Genomic DNA, 22,993 nt, shown 5'->3' with positions numbered 1-22,993 from the left:
ACAAGCTGGCATTTGGGTTTCTCTGGCCCCCTTGATATATGATGACCTTCTAGAGAGTTGTATCTCCTGGGATTTATTCACTTGGAGGGAAATATCAGCAAAAATATCTTGGGAGTCAAGGAACAAAAATCTCCTATCCCAAATGAGGGAGAGCACATCTGTTAGCACAGCTCAGAAAGTTGTGGGGTCCTATGGTATTGAGCCAAAAGATTGAAGCCAGGAATCACTTCAGGCTCTTAGGATATCCTGTAGTTATCTTTGTGTCTTATTCCTGCTAGATTGCTTCATCTCACTTTTATATTTCCTTTCCTCTTGCACAATGTTATATACATGTAGGGGTTAAAAGTTGGTTGAATTGAGTTGTCCCATAGATTCTAAGAGAATAAGGATAGAGGATCCTCTACTTTAATGGCTATCCTCTTCAATTATAATAATAATAATAATTCTAAAGGACATAGCACTTTAAAATTCACAAAGCATTTCACATAAATGACCTCACGAGCTTCATAATACCTCTCTGATAGAAATACGGCAGGTACTGCTATTGTATAGATGAGGAAACCAGTACTCAGGGGGAAATGACTTGTCCTTGACCATCCAACTATAAAGTTATCAGAAGCAGAATTTAAAGCCGGTTCTTCCTGACTAGATGTGACAATATTAACCATTCTACTTCATTGTCTGTAATTATGGAAATCTCAGAATTCATCAAGTTGAAAGGGAGTTTCTAAGATTGTTTAATTCAACAACCTTTTTAAACCAATTTGGAAAGTTTGTTACTTGCCCAAGGTCACCAGTGAAATCATCAGCAGGGTCAGAACTATGTAAAACACAAGTCTCTGGATTGCTAATGCTGACAATCCTAAACTCCTTCTTTCTGTTAATCTCCCACATATGTATAGTAAGGCCTTTGACCCTTATGATCTCATTTTATTCTCATGGCAACTCTGAGAGACAGTCTTAGTCTTTCCTTCCTAACTTAAGCTTAGAGGATGCTAAGCCTCCTTTGTTCCAAGGTCAATGGGGCTTTGGGGATGTGGAGAAAGGCTGGGAGAACAAGCCTAGAAAGTAGGTCAGTCTATGAAATGGGAGAACCCAAGCTTTGTCAGCAAGGGAGACTGTACCTTGGCACCTGGGGCCATCTGCCAAGAGGAGCTTAAGTAGAGTATTAACAATTCATTCACACAGGCCTCCTTACTCTTCCTCACACAAAACTCGCCATCATTTTCATTGATTATCTTGCCATAGCTGGACTTTTCTCCCTTGTCATCTCTGTCTCTTGGTTTTCCTGGCTTCTTTCAAATATTAATTAAATTCCCACCTTTTGTAATTCCCCCCCTCCGTTTAATGCTAGGGTCTTCCCTATGAAATTATGTCCATTTTATTCTGTATATAGCTTGTTTATACGTACATACATGTACAATGTTTGTCTCCTTCCCATTAGTGAGTTTTTTGAGAATAGAGTCTATTTTTGCCTTGCTTTGTATCTCCAGATTTTAGCACAGGGTATGACATGTATTAAATACTTAATAAATGTTTATTGAGATAAATTGAGCTTTTAGGTTCAGTTGATTGCTCCATTCTGGGGAGTTAGAGGATAAGTGTCTTCTTGGACAATTAGGATATGAATATGATAGAGTCTAATTTAGAAGAGTCCCTCAGCTCTGGATTGGGGTTTACCATTACCAAAAGTTGGAGCAGGGGAACATTCATAGTTTTAGAACCAAAAGAGATCTGAGTAGTTGCAGATAAAAGATCTGGACTCCTGAAGTATTAAATGGTACGGGCAATCACAGAGGCAATCTTGGATTTGAATAGAGGTCTTTTGACACCCAAATTGGGACTTTCCCCCCTGTACCACACTGAAGGGATAGTTGAAGAAGTTGGAAGATTTCTTCCTTAACTGGAAGCAAAAAAAAAAAAAAAAAAATGATTCTTTTCTCCTTCTAGAGTTTGAAATACTGAAAGCCCCATCATGAACCTAGAGCCGCCCAAGTCTGAGTTCCGATCGGCCACTAGAGTGGTTGGAGGACCCGTTACACCTAGGAAAGGACCACCCAAATTCAAGCAGCGGCAAACTCGTCAGTTCAAGAGCAAGCCCCCCAAGAAAGGTGTACAAGGGTAAGAAAAACTGTAGAATAGGGTTGGAAAAAGGAGAGGAGGGGTGCTCATCCCTACTTCTGCCTGTGAACCCTCTAACCAGCTGAAAGGGGCTGGAGCTGGTCTCATATTAAAATCTCTTAGAGGACACGATCATCTTTTCACTTCAGGGATGACTAAATTCCAGAGAAGGAAATGGGGGTATTTCCTATGTATCTGTTGGCCTGAACATTTGTCTCCAAATGTCTTCTTCCACTTCAGGAGAAATTCACTTTCCAAGCCCTTTTTTCTCCCTTAATTTTCTTTTATAGTCTAAAGCATTTCCTTGGGACAAAAAGCTTGGACCTTCTCTCTCCAGTTCATGTACTTCCTCTTCCCTAATTTTGTTTGGGATAGAAATTTATGCAGAAGTGGAAATTTGTAAATCCCCAGGCACACAGATGGGCTCAAGAAAGTGATGAAAACGGGAATCACCTGTAGGAATCCAGCACTATTTTCAATTTGGACCTAGCTGGGCCTAATGCTAATCATGAGATTTATGGCCTAACCTGATTTTTTCCTCCTTGTTTGAGCCCCAGTTCCCATGATTTCTCAGGAAACAGACTGGTGCTGAGAAATAACCATAGACAATACTTTAAGGGAACAGGGAATAGAGTCAAAGGCATGAAGATTTGGAAAAGAAAAAGCGCTTTTTCTTTTGGGGGTACCAAAACTTGCTATTCATCACACTCCTTAGTAAGGCAGGAAATGTGGCCTGGATTCTTAACCAGCCCATGCTGTGATACAAAGCTGTGACTATGTCTAGTTCTAGAAATAGAATAGCCTAGCATAAATGTTCAGCTGCAGGTGATTTTGTGTGTGTGTGTGTGTGTGTGTGTGTGTGTAAGAAGGAATTACAGGGTTTAGGACCTATCTCCCAAAATGATCATTGTGTTTCTTGCAGTTTTGGCGATGATATTCCTGGAATGGAAGGCTTAGGAACAGGTATGTGCTGCTTCTACTCAATTCAGGAGAGAATAATTCAACTGAAGGAAGTCAGAAGGCAAATTTTGCCTCCTTCTTCATGCCCCAGCCCCAGTATAACTTTATCAACAACCCTCAACCCAGTTTTATAGCATGGCCTTCTTCTTAGCACTGTATCATTGACTGCTTTCCCAGTGGTAGTGTTTATCCGGGGCAGAGAGGATTCCCTCAAGACTTTTCCCACCCTAACTTTCCAATTAAAAATGTTCCCATTTTATTGGGGTACAAACATACACAGTTTAAAGAGACTAAAAAATATGTATGGGTGTATGTGCACATGCATACATACCATATAAAATATATATTTATATATAAAAATATAAATATTGCATATATAAAACTGAATAAAGTTGCACACACACACACACACACACACACACACGAATAAAGTTTGTTCTAGAAAGAAAAAAGGTCTTTATGGGTTCTGAAAGACTGCCTTCTCACCCTGCTCCCTACCCATCCCCTTTTACCTTCATCAGGTTCTCTGTCCCTCGGAGACCCTGAACTAACTAATAGGACATCCAGGAAACCCCACCAATCCCACTACTCTAGCTCTTAACAGTTCCCACCTCCAGCCCCTGCTTACTTTGACCTACTTCTTTTAGTATTGATCTTTTGGGGAATCTTGCTCGTTCCCTGTAGCCCCTTTTTTTCCCTTAGAACATCTCTTTAGGAGCTGGTGTGTGATAAGAGAACAGCAGGGAGAAGAGAATTAGTTTTGTAGCTGGGGGGAGTGTGGAGATCTCTGGCCTTAAAAGACTTGGTCTCTTTTTTTTCCCTTTTTTTTCAGACATAACTGTCATCTGTCCCTGGGAAGCCTTCAACCACTTGGAGCTGCATGAGTTGGCCCAGTATGGCATTATTTAGCTGACCCTTCCAACTAGGGGCCCAGGAAGACAGCCCCACCTTTGCAGTCTTATTCTCCTTTATCCCAGAATTTCCCATGTGATGAACCCCACTTCTCTGCTCTTTTCCAAGTTCCATTTAGAAATCAGGTCCAGAGAAGAATTCCTCCTTCTTAGGTTTCTTGATCTTTGTGTCTGTATCAGGAGGACTGAGCCTTTACTGTAAAACTGATTCAAGGCTGGCAGAGACTTAGGCACGAGATTGATTTTTTAGGTTAAAGCCACATTTTATTCAGCCACCTCACCTCCTTTCCCTTTATTGACTTGTTCAGCTAACTGTCCTCAGAAAATTAACGAGGAAGGATGCTTTCCACCTCTTTACAGAGGAACATGGAACAAAGAATGAGACATATATTTTCAGACACAATCAATATGTGAATTTGTCAGTCTAAGGAGGGGAGGGAGTATTAGCAGTAAATACTGACCTTATATCCCAAGTAATCTGTGAGTATAATTTTACTCCTGGAAGAAACTTGCTTACGTTTCAGGGAACTTCCCATTGAAAAACAGACCTCTCTTCTTCCTGGGACAAGAACATTTTTGATATGTAGGGGAAATTGATTAAGCTTCATAACTAGCATTTACAGGAAAAATACATGATAGAAATCCAGAATTCTTTGTTTTCCTTCCTTGGGCATTGGGAACAGGGAATCCAAGACTGAATGATGATATAATTTGATTAGAGAAGGCATTATCCCATTTGGCAGAGATAGAATCAGCTGATACATCCATAGTAACTAACCCACTCTGCTATGTGTATTGTCTCCCCCATTAAAATGTAAACACTTTGAGGGAAAGAACTGTCTATGCTTTCATACTGGTATAGGACAGCTCTTAACACAATGCTTGGCAAACAATTAATATTTTGTTATTAATTTTCTCTAAATAATTTTGGTATTTTGGGGGGCACAAGTTTTTACTGGCAAAGAAGAGAACGAGGCCCAGAGGGAAACTGAGGCATCGACCACTTTCCCAACCTCTTCTTCCATTTTGTTTCAGTTATTTGCCCCTTGGATCAGATCAGAGACATTTCAGGTCTCTGAGGTCTTGAGAAACAGGAGAGAAAGAAAAAAAAAATCTAACCCCTTATAGGAAATTTCTTATTTTTCAACAATTTTAACCATTGTCATTATTATTTTTTAAATAAATTAATTTATTCTGGCTACTTGTCAAGATTGCTCATTTGTAATTAGAGATAAAGATTCATGAAAAGACGCAACAGCAATAAAGATAGTCTAACATAATTATCAAGGCAAGATCCATCCATGTGAAGCCCTATTAATAGTTTTTTCCTGGCTGAAGGAGCCTGTATTGGGCAGAAAGAAAGACAAGGTAAAAACCACAAATTAAGCAGAGGCTCCAAAACCTCACCATGAATTGTGGCAGCATCTCAATGGTACCAGATCTCAAACCATATTCCAAAGCAGTTATTATCAAAACTATTTAGTACTGATTAAAAAGTTGAAAAGTTGGTCAGTAAAACAAATTAGATTAAGCAAGACCAAGAATTAATTGAATATAGTTGTATAGAATTTGATTAATTATTGAATTGATTAATTAAAGAAGCCAACTACTGGAGTAAGGACTTCTTAGTCAATAAAAACTGGGAAAACTGGAAAGCAGTCCAGCAGAAATAGGGCCAAATCATATGATATGGCACATCAAGCTCCAAGTTAACACATGACCTAGAAATGAAAGGTCACAGAGTAAGCAAATTGGAGGAGCAGAAAGGAGATACTTTTCACTGCTATGGATGGAGGAGAGTTTTTAATCAAGCAAGAAATTGAAAGAATGACAAGAGATGCAAAGGAAAATTTGATTACATAAAATTGAAAACTACATAAAATCAGTGCAGCTAAGAAAAAAATCTTTGCAGCAAATTCTCTGGTAAAGTTCTGATATATGGACTATGTAGAGAGTTGATGCAAACATAAGAAGGAGTTTTTTTCTCAATAGATAAATGGTCAAAGGATATGAATGGACAATTTTCAAAAGAACTGAAAACTATAGGAAAGTTGCTCCAAATTGCTGATAAGAGAAATGTGAATTAAAATAACTCTAAGGTTCTACCTCTGGACTATAGTAAGGCTCAAATGAGATAATGGATATAAATTATTTTGCAAATCTTCTATACAAATGCCAGTTATCATTATTATCATTATCATCATTATTTTTATTATTACCTCCAATCTTGTAATGACTATATTCCCTGAGTCTTCTATTTTACTCCTTCTGAGCTCAAGCAATGTCCAATATGTAAAGGTGTTCTGGTAAATATTTAACAACCAGGTTCTCTGGAGGGGGTCTTCCCTCCAGAGGGAATATATCCAGGAGGGGGATGTACACAATTCACTTTTAATTTTAATCTGCATTATTAACAACGTCTTAAGTCCAGACAATCAACAAAACAATAAATCAAAGTTTTTAGTGATTTTTTTTTTTAGTGATTCTGAGGTAGAAATGCTCACAATTGAAAATTTAACAATTTAACCATGGTTGAACATGTTAGCATTGACTCCAGTGACCCTGAGTCGTCACTTCAAAGCCCATCAGTCTGGCAAAGATGACAAAAAAAGGAAAATAATTATTGTTGAAAGGGCTATGAGAGAACAGAACCACAATGATACTAATAATTTGGAACTTTAACCAAAATGTCACTAAACTATTCATATCCTTTGACTCTACAAAACCAACATACCCTAAACAGGTCATAGATAGTATATTTTTCTTGTATCGAAGAACTAAAAATAATCAAATAAATTAAATTAAAATTAAATTCATTAGGAAATTGTTTAATAAATTGTGATATGTGAATGCATTGGGAATCGATGGCACTGTAAAAAATAATGAAACAGATACAGAGAAAATCCAAAACATTTGTGTAAACTGAAATAGAACAGAGCAAACATAATCAGCAGACCAATTTCTATAATAAATACAATAATATAATAAGGGGAAAACTTTTGAATGTGGGTGTCTAATCATTAAAGAATAATTTAATAAATTGTGATATGTGAATGTATTGGGAGTCAATTGTGCTGCCAAAAAAATAAAGAAACAGATACAAAGAAAATCCAAAAGATTTGTGTAAACTGAAATAGAACAGAGTGAACAAAACCAGCAGACCAATTTCATAATAACTACAATAATATAATAAGGGGAAACAATTTTGTTGTCTCTATAGTCAAGTGGGTGACACTATGTATAGAATCTTGGATTAGGAGTAGAAGACCTGTCTCAAACACTTACTTTGCTATGTGAATTTGGATCTCTCTCAGTTTCAGTCTCCCTGATATGTAAAATGAAGATAATAATAGCCTAAGATAGTAATAATTGCTCTAAGGACAAAATTAAATAATATTAGCAGAGTGCTTTATAATCCTTAAAGTGCTACATATATGCTACCTATTATTATTATCATTTTTTGCTATGAAAGAAAATTTAAGGTGGGGAGAAGCATTATGATAGCTTATAATAATAATGCAGAAAAGAAAGAACACAAATGAATCATTAAAAAATATAGAAGAGAACAAAGGGATCTTCAAGAGGGAACTTAGACAAGCAGAATTTTGTTACTGTTGTGTTAAATTTAAAATACATAAAAACTAAACTACATAATAGAAGCAAACAATTTCATATACAGTCATCTTTTTCTTGCTTTATTGAAATATTAATGTATCCTCATAATGAAAACAATTTTTAAAAAAATCATACAAATTGACTTTAATGACTTCTATTTTTAAGTCTTGGGGTGGTAGAGAGATTATAGTGGTCCTGCAGAAGTAGACAGCAGTTATCCTGTTACTCCTCCATTATGACTCCATTGTACTCTGGAGAATTGGAGGATTCACTCCAAAGCAGACAAAAGGTAACAAGGACAACTTTGAGATTAGTTAGGGAGAAATCAATAACTCTCTCACCATTCTCAGTCATTGGCTTTCCTGAGTTTAATATCCCCCACTAACTTGGTAACCAATAAGAACTCCAACCCTTCTATTACTGTGGTGACAAATGCATAGTCCCTGATGACCCAGCTGTTCTGGTTCAGCCACTGCCTGAGTTTGGGGCTGCATCCCTCAAAATGAACAATGCTTTGAGCTGTAGCCTCATCCAGGCGCAGAACACCAAAGCCACACTGAGAGTTGATGATGGTTCCATTTTCCCAGGGGTTGATGCAGCAAGAAGCAGGGAGACCACAGGCCTGGACTCCTGGGGAACTGCAGTTAAAGTATCTGAAAAGTAAGTGAAGAAAAGACATTTAAGGATCTGGAAGATAGCAAGGGAATTTCCATCAGTACTGAAATACAGCATCTATAGCAAGGGATTTATAGATGGCAGGGGCCCAAGGTATCATGTAGCCCAATATTCATCAACAGGGTTGAGGGACATGGCCAGGGTCACACAGCAAATTAATATCTGATGTCAGAATTGAATTCAGAAAAATGAGTCTTCCTGACTCCAGGCCTGGCACTTTATTCACTGTGTCCCTCTAGCTGCCCTGGCAAAGTCATAAACCTAATAAATAGCAAAGTCAAGATGAGAATCCAGATCTCCTGAATTCAAAATAGAGTGTTTTTCCCATTCTGGCACAAAGCTTCTCTATAGATATGTATATAAAATTTACTCCCTCCTTCAGCTTCAGAAACTTTACCATCAATGATGTGCTATAATGTGAAAATATAATATGTCTATGTGCTTGTGCTAATTCCTGGGGACTCTTTGTTTCTTGTGAATATAAATTGCAGAATATGGGTCAATGTTTCTAGAAAATGAATGAAGAGCTGATTAAGTCTGGGATTTCCTGGCGATCTAAGATATGGGTCATTAGTGAATTATATTTGCTACTATTTTCATTTTACTAGGACTAGTTTTAAGCGATTTGCCCAGAATCATATAGCCATATATCAGAGGCAGAACCTGAATTTAGATCTCATTGATTCTGAGGCTGTCATTCTATCCATTATTCCATTCTGCCTTTCCAGAAGTTACCTGTAAATGACTTTGAAAGCTTTGTATAATTGTCTAGTAGTGAATTTTTAAAATTATTCTCTACTTAAGGGCTACTAGATGATATAAGTGGATAGAATACCAACATTGGAATCAGGAAGACCTGAGTTGAAACCTGACCTTGGACATTTACTAGCTGTGTGACCTTGGACAAATAATTAAACCCATTGCCTCCAAAAACAAACAAAACCTCATAAAACTTGTTATACTTGGTCTAATATTAAAATGAGTTTGTGTGCCTTGGGCATACATGCAATGGATAAAGAGCAAAGGGGTTATTCTGTATCTCAAGGAAGAGGTGGGGATGGTACCAGCCTGATCTGAAAAAATGTGCCATAGATAATTATCATCAAAATATATCCTTTGCGTATGGACAGTAATGAAAGCAGTGGGCTTAGAGACCTGGTTATAATACTTAATAAATCCTATTATGGGTTAGAATTCATCCTATTTGCTCTGCCTGCCTCAGAAGGCCATTATGAAGAAAACATTTTATAAATTTAAAAGCATTATATAAATGTAAAATTGTTATTGTTACTTTGTAAAAGCAACCATCTATAAATCCCTTGCTATAGATGCTGCATTTCAGTATTGATGAAAATTCCCTTGTTATCTTCCACATCCTTAAATGTCTTTTCTTCACTTACTTTTCAGATACTTTAAATAATTGTAAAAGACTTTCTGAGCATACTCAGGCAGATCCCTTAAGCTGTAATAAGCCATCATTTAACAGAACTGGGCTCCTTTCATCATTATTATCATTTTTATGTCACTAATTTCTATTAAATCACGTTTGCTCTTCCTTATTAAACATCTGTCTTTTTGAAGGCAGATCCTGTGTCGTGTCTTTACAGATATGGGGGAAAACAATTTTGGAGTGGACAGAAATGAAGGATGAAAGTCTCCAGCTCCACTCCTCTAGTCTTGAAAAGTAAAGCACCAGGATAATTTATATGAATGAGCAAGCGAGGCAGGATCCAAATGAAAGGAATTTTCTCATTCATCCTCAGTCAAATAGCAAGTAAAACTCGGGGTGGGAGGAAAGCAAAGCAGTTCAAAAGACAGGCATCCTAAGAGCTTTTGTGAGATTTTGACTCACAGAAAGGAGGAAGAGCAACGAGGAACCCAGTTAGCCATAAGAAAAGAATGATGGTTACATCTTTCTGGAGAAAAAGCACCATAACAACATCAATTCAGGAGAAAACCTGAAAGCAGTAATAGTTCAATAGAGAATCATCTTTGTGGAACTAGTAGATGGGCACATAGTGGGGAAAATAGTCCAGAAAATGACATCAGCACTTTGCAACTCAGTGGAGAAAGTAGCATCAGATGCAAACCTTGCAGCAGCAGTTTTTCAGGGAGGCCTGGCTTTGGAGAGGAAGGAAGTTTCCAGGCTGGGTGCAGTGGGAGAAGAATAGTGCTATTTGCCTTGTTTTTCTAGGTATGTTCCATCAGCCTAAACTAGGTGTGTTCCATCAATTCCCTAAACATGTTCTTTCGCTCGCCAAAAATGTAGGACTTTCTGGGAGAGAATATTCTTCTGTGTCCAAAGAGGGAAGAGGGAATTTTCTTGCTATGCTACTTAATCCAATGTTCTTTGCTTTAAATTAATGTATTTTCTGGTTTGGTCTGATAAAAGAGAAGCATCAGTGAGGAATTGTGAGATGCAGTTTTGGATGCACACTGACTCCAGGTAGACTTGGAACCCAGATTGGAGGCTGTCCCAGGCTGCACTGTTCCCCAACACACTTCATATAGGAATCTAGGGAAGACTTTACTTACAAATTCAGTTTCCAGTCATGGTAGGAGACTACCCCACAGCACCTTAGACCGAACTGGATTTCATCCAAAAGAAAACGCAGATCTGAGTCATCTTGGTACCGAGTAATGGCCATGAGCATGGTACTGTCCAGTACATCCTGGAGTTGGTCCCATAATGCATATATCAAGATTCCTGCCAATATCTCTAGAATCAAGAAAGTGAAGATCCCCCCAGCAAAGAACCAAAGAAGGCAGATGTTCTCACAGAGGGCCCCTACACAGCCTGCTAGGGACACAGTGCTGACTACCAGTCCCACCACCACAAACAGCAGCATTGGGTCAGTACCCAGGTGGGGCAGCTGCTCACTCCCCAGTGACTCCTTGTCTGCAAAGCCCCACAGTCCCACCACCAAAGTCAGCAGACCAAGAAGAGAGAAAAGGAAATTCAGGAGGAAGATCAAATACTTGATGCAGCTGCTCCAAAAATTAAGAGGAAGAGGGAGACCTCCCTGGAAAGCCAGGGCAGAGGGCCACTTAGCTCGGGGAGGGAGGCAACCCCAATCAGAGCAACCTCCATTAGGCTTCTTTGGGATTGGTTCCCGTATTCTCACAGCGTGGTTGAAAGACAAAGATGGTGGCTCATTGCACCCAGCTTCCTAAAAGGAAATACAATAAAATTTTATTAACGACTTAACTCCATTAATTTAGAATTAGTAAGGACTAGGACAGAGACTAGAATGAAGTTTGCTTCACAATTATCTGAGAAGGAAGGGCAGTTAGATAGTACAGTAGATAAAGTGCCAGACTGAGTCAGGAACACTGGTCTTCCCAAGTTCAAATCTGGCCTCAGACACTTATTAGCTGGGTGATCTTGGGCAAGTCACTTAATTCTTTTTGCCTTAGTTTCCTCATCTGTAAAATGAGCTGAAGAAAAAAATGGCAAAGCACTCCAGTACCTTTGCCAAGAAAACCCCAAATACACCTTGAAGAGCTGTATATGATTGAACCACAACAACAAGAGAGAGAGAGAAGAAATGGCTAAGAAAGATAAGATTTTGAGAAGAATGGTCAAGCAGATGTAGGTAAATGAAATTTTGGAAGTTTTCTTTTGAATCAGTTTCTAGCTGCATTGACTATGGAAAAAAATATATGTTTTAAACTGTATCTCAGTCTATGACCGCTGGTAAATAGCATGTTTCATCACTGGTCTTCTGGAATCACAATTCATTGTTTCATTGATCATAGTTAATGTGTCTTTCAAAGTTGTCTTTACGCTGTGTCATTATTGTACATCATTCTTCTGATTCTGCTCACCTTACTCTGCATCATTTCATACAAGTTTTTCAAAGTCTCTCTGAAACCATCCCTTTCTTTGTTTCTTACAACATAGTAGCTTTCCATTACGTTCACAAGTCATATAACTTATTCTGTCATACCTCAATTTATGAGCACCTTTTTAGTTTTCAATTCTTTGCCAGTTGTTTTTTAAAAATGTATTTATTTAAAACTTAAATGCAAAATAAGAAAAAACAAATTAGAAAAAGAAAGACGGAAAAAGAAAAACCTATCATGTCATACACCCAGCAGAACACTGGGAAAGATTCAAAATATGTTATAAGAAAGCAAATATAATAATAAATAGAAAACATTGTATTCATAACTGTCCATCTTTTCTTTACTTCCTTATTTTTGTTTTCTGCTGTGTACTTTTTCTTTTTTTCCCCTTCCCTCCTATCTATCTCCTATAAGCAGGCTGCAGTTAAGCATGGATATATTCATGTCTACATATACATATATACACATCCATATACTTACATATATATGTATATGCACACTCATATATATTTATATATGCATATACACATGTATATCTATATATCTAAAATATTATTAATGTAGATGACATATAAATAGATTTTCTTGATTGAATCTTTTTTATGTTTGACTTTGAGATCAATGATAACTACCCCTACCTTTTTTTTCTAATAAATTCTACTCCTGATCATTATCATATATGTGTATCATATTTGTGTATACCTCTTGCCTTGCTATTACTTAACATCCCCGCTGCCCTATCACCCCCACCATCCCTGCAGATCCCTCCTTTAACTTCTTTTCAGTCAGTTAATTTTTGAATTTTAGTATTTGTGCAATACTATTCTAAGTTAAATAGCCCAGGCAAGAAGACATAAAGTCACTTGCTAGCCATGCACAGGAGCTGAGACATTTCATTCCATGATGGAATTTGCAGCCAAGGTATCTGCAGGCTTAAGAGCTGGAGAGTGGTCAAAAAAGCTATTGCCCTTTAGAAAGTAGCTATTTATTAGTTTGCAGATGATTCTGGCTAATTTGGGCATTGCATTCAATGGATTAAAATCTTTAAATTGGATTAAATTGGATGCTATCTCTCAGTATGCTTAAGGGGGCAGCAATGTTCTAGGTAACCACTATTTCCATAATGACCAAAAAGTTCACAGCTCTACATTTATTTAAAACACATTGGACAATCAGTATGACCCTACAAACCTGGGACAGTCCTGATTTCAGCACTGAAAGTACATTTTCCAAAATTATATTGTCTCTCAGGACCTACTTCTAGCTTCTTGATCCAATACTGTGGACCCTAAACCTGGATCTGGAGACAAGGCAGCCCTGAGTATTTGCCTCTTGGTCTTATCACAATCACTTACCTGTCCTGGTAAGTCAGGTTCTCAGGTTTTCTGCAGGAACTTGCCTCGATTCCCTAAGGTTCACTACAACCTGATCTTGACCATGAGCTAGCAGACCTGGGTGCCCATCACCCCAGCCTACTACCACCTAGACATGAACAAGCACCAGGATCTGATGACAATGTGAAAAGATGTTGAGAAACTCAGTTTTCCCACACATATCCCAGCAAAAATAACAGAGGATTGTAGGGGAAGGTACAGATGAAGATGAAGTACTTTTCATCATGAAGTACAATCATCCAATCCAGAAGTGCAAACTGAAAAGACAGTCAGGAGCTAATAGCAGCTAGGAGAGAGATTACAGGCTGTCTACAGCCTGAGAGCACACAGACATAAAGCCTTTTTGCTCAGGGGAGTAGCTTACCAGATCAAACAAAAAAAAGGGGGGGGGAACACAATGAAGAAGTTCTATGGGTTAAGCAAAGCCCAAAAGGTAAGCCCAGACAAAGAAAATAACTCCACACCAAATACTAATAAGTCCATCCGGGACAAAAAAAAAAATCTTATTCACAAGGATTATGAGAAGAAATAAAACAAGAATTTAAAAAATGAATTTATAATTTATTAGAGCTACAGAGGAAAATTTGGAAGGAGAATAATTTAAAATATTAATTTTAATTAGTAATTTAAATTTTAAGATGGAAAACCTTACCAAAATAATGGTCTCAAAGAAAAATAGAATGGAATAATCAGAATTCAATAACTCATGAGACAAGAAATATTCAAACAAAGCCAAAAGGTTGAAAAAAATTGAAGAACATATATTATCAAAAAAAACAATTGAACTGAAAACAGCATATTCAAGGGAAAACATTTAACAAGTATCAAACTCCCTGAAAAGATGATCAAATAAAACATCTGGATACTAAATTTCAAGAACTCATAAAAGAAAATTGCTCTGTTCTAATAGAACCAGAGGATAAAGTAAAAATAGAAAGACGATTACTGATCTTATAATAGCAACCCCAAACTTAAGATATTCAGGAATATAATAGCCAAAATAAAGAGCTTTCAAGTTAAAGTCATTGGATAGGCAATAATTTAGTTTGGAGGTCCTTGCCAAATTCTTCATATAATTCTCTATCTCTGTAGAACAAAAGGTAGATAAATAGTAATTATTTTCATAGTGGTCTTTTTGCTTGTAGGAGGATGCTTAGCATAGAGTAAACAATGTTCTAGGGTACTGGAAATACAAATACAAAAGCAAATTTCCTTCCTGCCCTCAGGGAGATTATATTTTAATAGAAGAGATAAATCAGATTGATGAATAATGGACAAAAAAGGGCACTTTCACCTGGAAAGCTGCATGAATGGTGAGGGTGGCCACTGTGAAATAATCTGTTGGGAGGAACATAAATTGGTGGGGCATTTGGCAAGGCTTTGGGAAGGATGACTGAAGAAAAGGGAATGAACCAAGGTAGAGCTGGGGCTTTCCCAGACAGTGAAATAATAGTCTGAGGGAAGCAGTCACTAATCAAGAGATCAGTTCTAGGGGTAGTAGTTCTGGAGAAGAGACACTGACATCTCCAGGACATGGTCTCTGGGGTGGGTAGCAAGGCAGTTGGCAAGGCTGGGGAAGAGATATCAGCAAAGAAAAAATGAAATAAAGCATGACTGAAACTTTTCATGGTTTAATTCACCTCAAGCACTGCAAGTCAACAAACAAATGTCCCAGAAAATTTTGAGTTTGTATTGCCTTTGGGCACATGACTGAATCAATTCAACAATTCTTTTACTTTTCCAAAAAGAAGCTATAAACTATCATTCCATTTGGTTTCAATTTCCTTTAGTCTTCTCGATTCATTTATTGTGAGAATAAGCATATTTATTGATGTGTTTCACATCTAATAGTCAATTTCTTGGTTACTTGGCAAAGTTCACTTGTTTAGAGTCTAGCTTCTTAAATTGTGGTTTATGGCCCATTTGGAGTCTTGTAACTGAATGTGGGGGCCTCGAATTATGATTTATTACCAGTACATATTTAATTTGTATAACTATTTTATATGCCCATATGCTTAGTATCATGTAAAAATTTCTCAAATAGAAAGAGGTCACAAGTAGAAAAAGTTTAAGAAACCTTGGGTGAGAGTACAGATAGTTAAATGAATGTTTATAGATATTCTAAAAACTTTATTGGAATACTCTGCTCTATTTTCTGTCATTCTATTATCATCATTGTGAAAGCAGAAAGGGGTTATATGGTACTGGTCTCAAGTTATGTTATAAAGCAGTCATCACAATTAGTATGTGATAAAAAAAATGGAAAAGTGGATTAAATAAACAAGAATAGAAATGAATATGTTCTATAGTTTACCTAGCCTCACAAAGTGCTGAAGAAGGAAGAAAAACTTTTTAGAAATCTAAAAAAATTAACAAGCCCTTATTTTCTCTTTCTCTAAAGGAACATCAACAAGAAGCTCCTTATAACTTACTTATTCAAGCAAAAACAGTTCCTTCACTGGCCATGAAGGAATACAAAACTGAATAAAAAAATCATTGGGAAAACAAAAGCAATGTTATGAGAAATGTAATGCTATAAGTTCCTTAAACTATATGCTACAACAGATTCCAAATGACTGAGTGATTTAAATATAGTCACATTGTAAAATAGAGAAAAATCAAAGGTTAGAGCTTTCATAATTCTATGAAACTCTTAACTAGTGATAGTATAGAAAAGATTACAAAATACAATATAGATAATTTTGATTACATAAAATATTTTTGCACAAATAGATTAATGCAGCTAGAACTTTTAAAGAGATTTTAACTGGGAAAATTTTTTTCATTAAGCAACTCCAGTGTTTGACAGTCATAATTTCAAAGGGAAATGACAGAAAACTTCAGAACCATTCCTCAAAAGATAAGTGGTCAAAAGAGATGAAAAATTTTCAAAAGAAGAAATAGAAATAATGAATAATCATCTGAAAATTGTTTGAAATCACCAATAATCATAGAAACATGAATTAAAACCATCTTGACCTAGAAATTCACACCATCAAATAAACAAATAACAACAATAGTCAGTATTTATTTAGTACTTTCTCTAAGATTTGCAAAGTACTTTACACGTCATCTCATTTTATATTTGCAAGAATCATATGAAGTAGCTACTATTATTATTATTATTTCTATTTTATACAGAGTCTGAGGGGCTAAATGACTTATCTAGGATTTGAACAGGACTTGAACTGAGGTTTCCCTGACTCCAAGTCCAGCACTCTACTCACTGTGCGTATAAAGAGGTGGCCCTTCTTTTAAATGCACAAGTACTCTTATTTTATCCTGTCTTCCCCAACAGATTTCCCCCCCCCCCCATTATCCCTTTGTCATTAATCTTCACTTACTTCCTGTCTTCTGTCTGCTTCCCTACTGCCTATGAAAATGCCTATATCTTCCTCACCTTCAAAACCGGTCACTTAATCCATCCATCCATGTAGCTGCCTCAAATCTTTGAAAGCTTTTTTGTAGCTAAACTCCTAGAAAAGATCATCTATAGTAAGTGCTTCCCCTTCCTTTCCCTTTACTCTCTGGAGTCTACATCTGACCTCATTATTCAACCAAAACTCTTCTCTCCAAAGTCAGAGATAATTTCTTTTTCCTTTTTTTCCTTAGGTAATTGGGGCTAAGTGACTTGCCCAGGGTCACACAGCTAGGAAATGTTAAGTAGCTGAGGTCATATTTGAACTGAAGTCCTCCTGACTTCAGGGCTGGTACTTTATCCACTGCACCATCTGGCTGCCCAGTCAGCAATGATTTCTTAATTACTAAATCTGATGATCTTTTCTTCATCTTCACCCTTTTTACCTCCTTGCCTTGTTAACCACTCTTCTTCTGAGGTTTTCATGACCCTGTTTTCTCCTGGTTCTCCTCCTACCTGTCTAACCATTCTTTTTCTGCTTCCCTTGCTTCCAGGTCATGTTCATTAACTGTGAGTGACCCCCACGATTGAGTCCTGGGTCCTCCTTTCTTCTCCCTCTATCCTAATTCACTTGGTGATCTCATCAGCTTCCATCTCTTAGACCTACTGGTTCATTTCTACCTCCCTCCTGACATCCAGTCTTGCATTTCCTACTGTTTATTAGGCATCTCAAACTGGACTTCCCATAAGCGTCTTAATCTCCACAATCCAAATATGAATTTATTATTTTTTCTTCCATTTCCTCCCTTCTTCCCAACTTCCCTTTTCCTGGTGGTGGTACCAACCCCCCCCCCCCCCTCTCAGTCACCCAGGCTCACAATCTAAGTTTCATCCTCTACTTTTCACCCTCTCTCACCATTCCAATTCATCCTCCACACAATTGTCAAATGGACTTTCCTAAAAGGCAGGTCTGACCATATCTTCTCTCCATTCAATAAAGTCTAATAGATTCCTGTTACTTCCAGAATAAAACAGAAAGATAATTTCTTTGATTTGTTTCATCAGCTGGCCACATACTCTACTGATCCTCTATACTGACCCTTTGCTGTATTTTGAATAAAGACACTCCCTCTCCAAATTCCAAACATTTTCCCTGGCTGTCCCCCCACCCCATGTCTCTCCCTCCTAATCTCTTCCTTCTAGCTTTCCCTACCACCTTCAAGTCTCATTTTCTGCAAGAAACCTTTCCCAGTTCTTCTTAATCTTAGTGGCTTCCCCATAAGATTTATTATGTATTTACCTTATTTGTACATAATTATTTGACCATTGTCTCTACTCCCATCCCTCCATTGGACTGTGAATTCTTATAGAACGAGGGTTTTTTATTTGTTTTTTTGTTGTTCTTCTTCTCTTTATTCCCAGTGCCTGGGATACACAGTATCTGGTATATAGTAAGTTCCTAATAAATGCCAATTGACTTGATTTGAAAATATAGGAAAATTCATTTTTGGAAGAACTTTGGAAAGATAAATATATTAAACCACTGAATAAAGAGCAGTGAATTATTCCAATTTTTCTGGAAAGCATTTTGGAATTTTCCAATAAAAGTTGCTAATTTGTTCATACTCTTTAACCCAGAGAATCCACTGCTGAGACTTTATTTCCAGGAAGATTATTGACAGCCATGAAATGCCTGAACAAAAAGTATTTGTAATGGCCTTGTTTGTGACAGCAAAATAACAAAAGGGGATTAGGGAATGACTGAGCAAATTGTGGTCTATTAACATAATGGAATATTATTGCATCATGAGCAATACAAATATGGATAATTCATATACATCTGAAGATTTGTCTCAAGAGAGGAAGAATAAAAAAAGGAAAACCATATAAACCGATGCCAATTATGCAAACATTAAACAGTAATTAAATTCTAGTTGAATATAATAGACTGTTTCATCATTGTCTTTGAATCCCAGCACCTAGTTTAGTATACTGCAATTAAATGAAATTGGAAGGGGCATTCTGGAAAGATGACAGAGTAGATCAAAAATTTTCAGGCTTTCCAGATTTCCTCCACAAACAGATAGAAAAAAAATTTAAAAAAATAAGTTAAATTGATATTTAAGTAATGAGAGTTTAAGCACACATCTTTTCTTACTTTTAGCAAAAATATTTTCAAATTCCTTTTTATGTTCTGCAGTTTAGCTGTTTTATACTAAAAACATTTCATTTAGATGAGAATTGATTAAATTGACATAATAATTGCCCAATGCTTAGGAAGATAATTCAGGCTGGTATAGCCACAAGCTGAAGTGAGCAAGCTGAGAGGTAAGCCATCATTCCTACCCTCCCTCCCCCTCTTATCTCCTGGAAGATAACATGTCAAATTTGAAAGGAAAGCCAAGACCCCCGAAAGGGGGAGTAATTTGCAAGAGAATCTCTGTCCAGGCTAAGGAGATAAGTGGGAGTCAGGGAAGACTGACAGCTCATCTTATCTTACTGGCCATTGCCACCTGGTGGTCATAAAAAATATCACTTAAAAAACCCTAGCCATTTCCACATTTTCATCCCTTTCCAGGGGTCAGAGCCTTATGGTGAGCACAGTGGATATTTAAGGGATAAAGAAGAGGGACCATACGAGGGAGTACTGAGCAGATAAGAGCAGGACTCCACCGCGTGGCCCAGGGCAGGCCCCATTGGCAGATTCCTAATTAGAAAAAATATATATATTGCATTTCTCCCTATAACAGCGCATGGAGCCTTGGGCTTGCCTTGCCCGGCATGGCACCTAGCATATTGGTGCTCAGTGACTACCAAGTTAATGGTGATGAGAATTAGGCTGCCATGACTCAGTTCATTTCACACCAGACAAGATTTGCATTCACTGGGGGTTTCTGTCTTCTCTCTAGTGGAATTAAGAAGAAATAGGGCATGCTGCTACTGCTGCTGCCGCTTCTGCCTGAGCGAGAATCAGACTATAATTTGTTTTGTCTGTGGATGCCTGCAGTACTTCAGGCAGATAAATTGAAGTACCAGGGATTTCCCTACTCAGGAGCTGTCTTAATAAGGAAATATCATGTTCTATATAATAATAACAGCTAGCATTTATATAGCACTTGAAGGTTTGCAATGTACTTCACGTGCGTTATTTCATTTGATCTTTACAACAAACCTGTGAGACAGGTATTATATTATTATTATTATTATCCATTTTACAGATGAGGAAACTAAGGCTGAAAAAGGCTGTGATATGTTTAAGGATGCCCAACTAGTATGTGTATGAAGCAGGATCTTAATTTGTGTCTTCCTGACATTCTCCTAAGATCTTGTCAAGGTAACACGTCCTTTACAAAACCATTCAGAACAATGGTATATCACCCATTACACAAAATTTTCAAAGTTGACTCTAATCATATTTATGCATAAATTCCCAGATCTAGATTTATCTGCTTCTAGTCTTTCTCCTTAATTCTGATCCTGAATTTATTAGAAGGAAATATGTTTTGCATGACTTCGTGTGCTTTCTTTTATAAGGAAGAGGGAGAGACGAGAGGAAGGGAGAGAATTTGGAATTCAAAATTTTACAAAATGATTGGTTAAAAATGTTTACATGTAATTGGGAAATATTTAACAAAATTAAAAAAACAAACAAATATATATTAGATAGCTGATACTAGATATACATTCCAAACTCAACATATTTCCAACAAATGACTCCTCCTACAAACTTTCCTATGTCTGTCCCTATCAAAGGTATAGACATTCTTAAAGTTACCTAGAATTATAGTCTCAGTCCTCTCTTAGATTATGAGTTCCTAAAAGCAGTCTGTCTTTTTTTCCCTTGGCCTTTCTTTGTATATCAAGTTTGCACAGTGCCTGTGCAATGAGTAGGCATTAAATAAATGCTAACTGATTTACTGCCTCTCACTCCACTGCATCCATCAGTTGCTTAGTCTTATTGGTTCAACATTCACATCTCTTCCATGCTTCTTGGCCACCACTCCAGTCTAGAGCCTCATCACCCTTATTCATTTTCTTAATAGCCTCCCAATTGGACTTCCCTGTCTTAAATCTTTCCATTTGCCAATCCATCTTCCATACAAATACCAGTGATCTTCCTACAACACAAATCTGATCATGTTATTACATTATTCAAAAAACTCCAGTATCCCCTCTTACAATACAAATTCCACTGTTAGATTTTAACCAAACCATTTACAAACTAGTTCCAACATATTATTCTATGCTCTAACCAAATTGGGCTCTCCCTTGATTTCACATCTTTTCCCATGTCTGGAATCTATTCCCTTCTTACCTTCAGTATCTCTAAATTCCTTCAAAAATCAATTCAAGTATCACTTTCTAGATGAAGTCTTTTCTGAACCTCTTTATCTACAATTACCTTCCTCAAATTATCTTATAATTTCCTTGTATTTGTATATTTATTTTGAATCTACTTATATATGCATATGTTATATCTTCCAGAAGAATTTAAACTCCTTAGGGTAGAATCTGTTTCTTTTTTTATCTTTGAATCACCAGAACCTAGCACTAGGTGCTTGGCACTTGATAAAACTTAATATCTATCTACTTGTTTGTTTGTTTAACTGAATTAGTTTCAATTGAAATAAGAAATTCAAGACATAAACAAATGTTAGCTTCCTCAACCTCTGAAAATGCAAAATATTGAAGTTCTTTGAATGCCTTTTTATAGTCATCCCACTTTAGTGGTAGATGCTAATAAAGAAAATAAACATTTGTATAGCACATACTATGTGTCAGACACTGTACTAAGTATGCTTTACAATACTATCTCATTTGATAATATAAAAAAGAGCTTAGCATCAAGATCAAGTTTGGGGTTTACTTGGCAAAGATACTAGAATGTTTCATCATTTTCCTTTTCCAGCTCATCTGACAAATGAGCAAACTGAAGAAAAAAGTGTTAAGTGACTTGCCCAGAGTCATACAGCTAGTAAGTGTCTGAAGCAAGATTTGAACTCTTCATGTTAACTCTTCCTTATCCCGGTCCTAAAATTCATGAAATAGAGCCATAGTAACACATGGGTAAAGTAAAGTTGGCAGAAAAACCATGAGAATCCTTTTGTATCATGGACTTTGGCAGTTTGGTAACATCTATTGGACTCCTTCTAGAAAATGTTTTTAAATGTATAAAATAAAATAGATCGTAAAAAAAATTACATTGAAATAAATTGAATTATATTAAATTCATTAAATTCAATTATATTGAATTACATTAAATTCAATTACATTGAAATGATTGAAATAAAGCTGTAACTTGCTGGGTTTTTTCCCATCTAAGTTTCCAGGCACCAGGATTTAGTCCAGGTATTTTATTTTATTTTTTTGAAACTCTTATTTATTTATTTTATAATAATAGGTTTTTATTTTTCAAAATACATGCAAAGATAATTTTCAACATTTACCCTTGCAAAACCTTGCGTTCCAAATTTTTCTTCTTCCTTCCCTCACCTCCTCCTTCCCCTAGACAGCAAATAATCCAGTATAGGTTAAATGTGTGCAATTCTTCTAAACATATTTTCATATTTATCATGCTGCACAAGAAAAATCTGATCAAAAGGGGGAAAAATGAGAAAGAAAAAAACCAAGCAAGCAAATAATAACATTAACCAAAAAAATGCGAAAATATTATGTTGTTATTCACATTCAGTCCAGCTATTTTACAGATAAGGAAACAGACTTCGATGACTTGCCCATCATCACAGAGTAAGTCAGAAGCAGCATGGGGACCAGAACAAGGGTTTCTGGTTCCAAGCCCAGTGCTGAGGAACTTTAGAGGAAAGAATGTCAGCTTACCCTTTCTAACTCTCTTACTTTGGGGAGCAACTGTGTTCTTTCATCTTCCACCATCTTCACCTTCTTTGTAGAAAACCCCTGACCAATAGGTGAAGGAAAGAACTCTTTTCTCTCTGCAGTTTGTGAAGATTTGCAGGAGTTCTACTGATGCTGATAAAATTCCTGAGGCTCACTGGCGGCTAGCTAAGAACCACAAACTACATGGGATTGGAGTGCTCTGCCAATCAGCCAGATACTGGAGTCATAACCGAATCATGTGAGAAGTCATACTT

General features: G+C 36.8%; 2 protein-coding genes across 2 annotated transcripts; one reads left to right on the top strand and one right to left on the bottom strand.

Annotated features, from left to right (window-relative positions):
* Window positions 1–1,917: 1,917 nt before the first annotated feature.
* Window positions 1,918–5,129, top strand: PDE6G (phosphodiesterase 6G). Its single transcript, XM_003768613.2, has 3 exons — window positions 1,918–2,121; window positions 3,044–3,084; window positions 3,914–5,129. The coding sequence occupies exons 1-3, from the start codon at window positions 1,976–1,978 to the stop codon at window positions 3,988–3,990; spliced, it is 264 nt and encodes an 87-aa protein (XP_003768661.1). The 5' UTR covers window positions 1,918–1,975; the 3' UTR covers window positions 3,991–5,129.
* A 2,561-nt stretch (window positions 5,130–7,690) lies between these two features.
* On the bottom strand, window positions 7,691–22,775 carry TSPAN10 (tetraspanin 10). Its single transcript, XM_003768627.2, has 3 exons — window positions 22,722–22,775; window positions 10,818–11,452; window positions 7,691–8,260 (listed from the first exon to the last, which is right to left on the bottom strand). Exons 1-3 carry the CDS (start codon window positions 22,773–22,775, stop codon window positions 7,954–7,956), a joined length of 996 nt encoding a protein of 331 aa, XP_003768675.1. The 3' UTR covers window positions 7,691–7,953.
* Between the last annotated feature and the right edge of the window lie 218 nt (window positions 22,776–22,993).

This window comes from Sarcophilus harrisii, chromosome 4 (assembly GCF_902635505.1).
Source record: "Sarcophilus harrisii chromosome 4, mSarHar1.11, whole genome shotgun sequence".
NCBI lineage: Eukaryota > Metazoa > Chordata > Mammalia > Dasyuromorphia > Dasyuridae > Sarcophilus > Sarcophilus harrisii.
Note: the sequence above shows the minus strand (reverse complement) of the source record. Positions and strands in the feature narration are given on the sequence as shown.

What these genes read in the sequence shown, in the direction of transcription:
- PDE6G (XM_003768613.2), top strand. Translation starts at nt 1,976, where the DNA reads ATGAACCTAGAGCCGCCCAAGTCTGAGTTCCGATCGGCCACTAGAGTG. An exon ending in CCCAAGAAAGGTGTACAAGG is followed by an intron (nt 2,122 to 3,043) that starts GTAAGAAAAACT and finishes TGTTTCTTGCAG; the next exon opens with TTTTGGCGATGATATTCCTG. An exon ending in AATGGAAGGCTTAGGAACAG is followed by an intron (nt 3,085 to 3,913) that starts GTATGTGCTGCT and finishes CTTTTTTTTCAG; the next exon opens with ACATAACTGTCATCTGTCCC.
- TSPAN10 (XM_003768627.2), bottom strand. Translation starts at nt 22,775, where the DNA reads ATGGTGGAAGATGAAAGAACACAGTTGCTCCCCAAAGTAAGAGAGTTA. An exon ending in AAGTAAGAGAGTTAGAAAGG is followed by an intron (nt 11,453 to 22,721) that starts GTAAGCTGACAT and finishes ATTTCCTTTTAG; the next exon opens with GAAGCTGGGTGCAATGAGCC. An exon ending in CATGACTGGAAACTGAATTT is followed by an intron (nt 8,261 to 10,817) that starts GTAAGTAAAGTC and finishes CTTACTTTTCAG; the next exon opens with ATACTTTAACTGCAGTTCCC.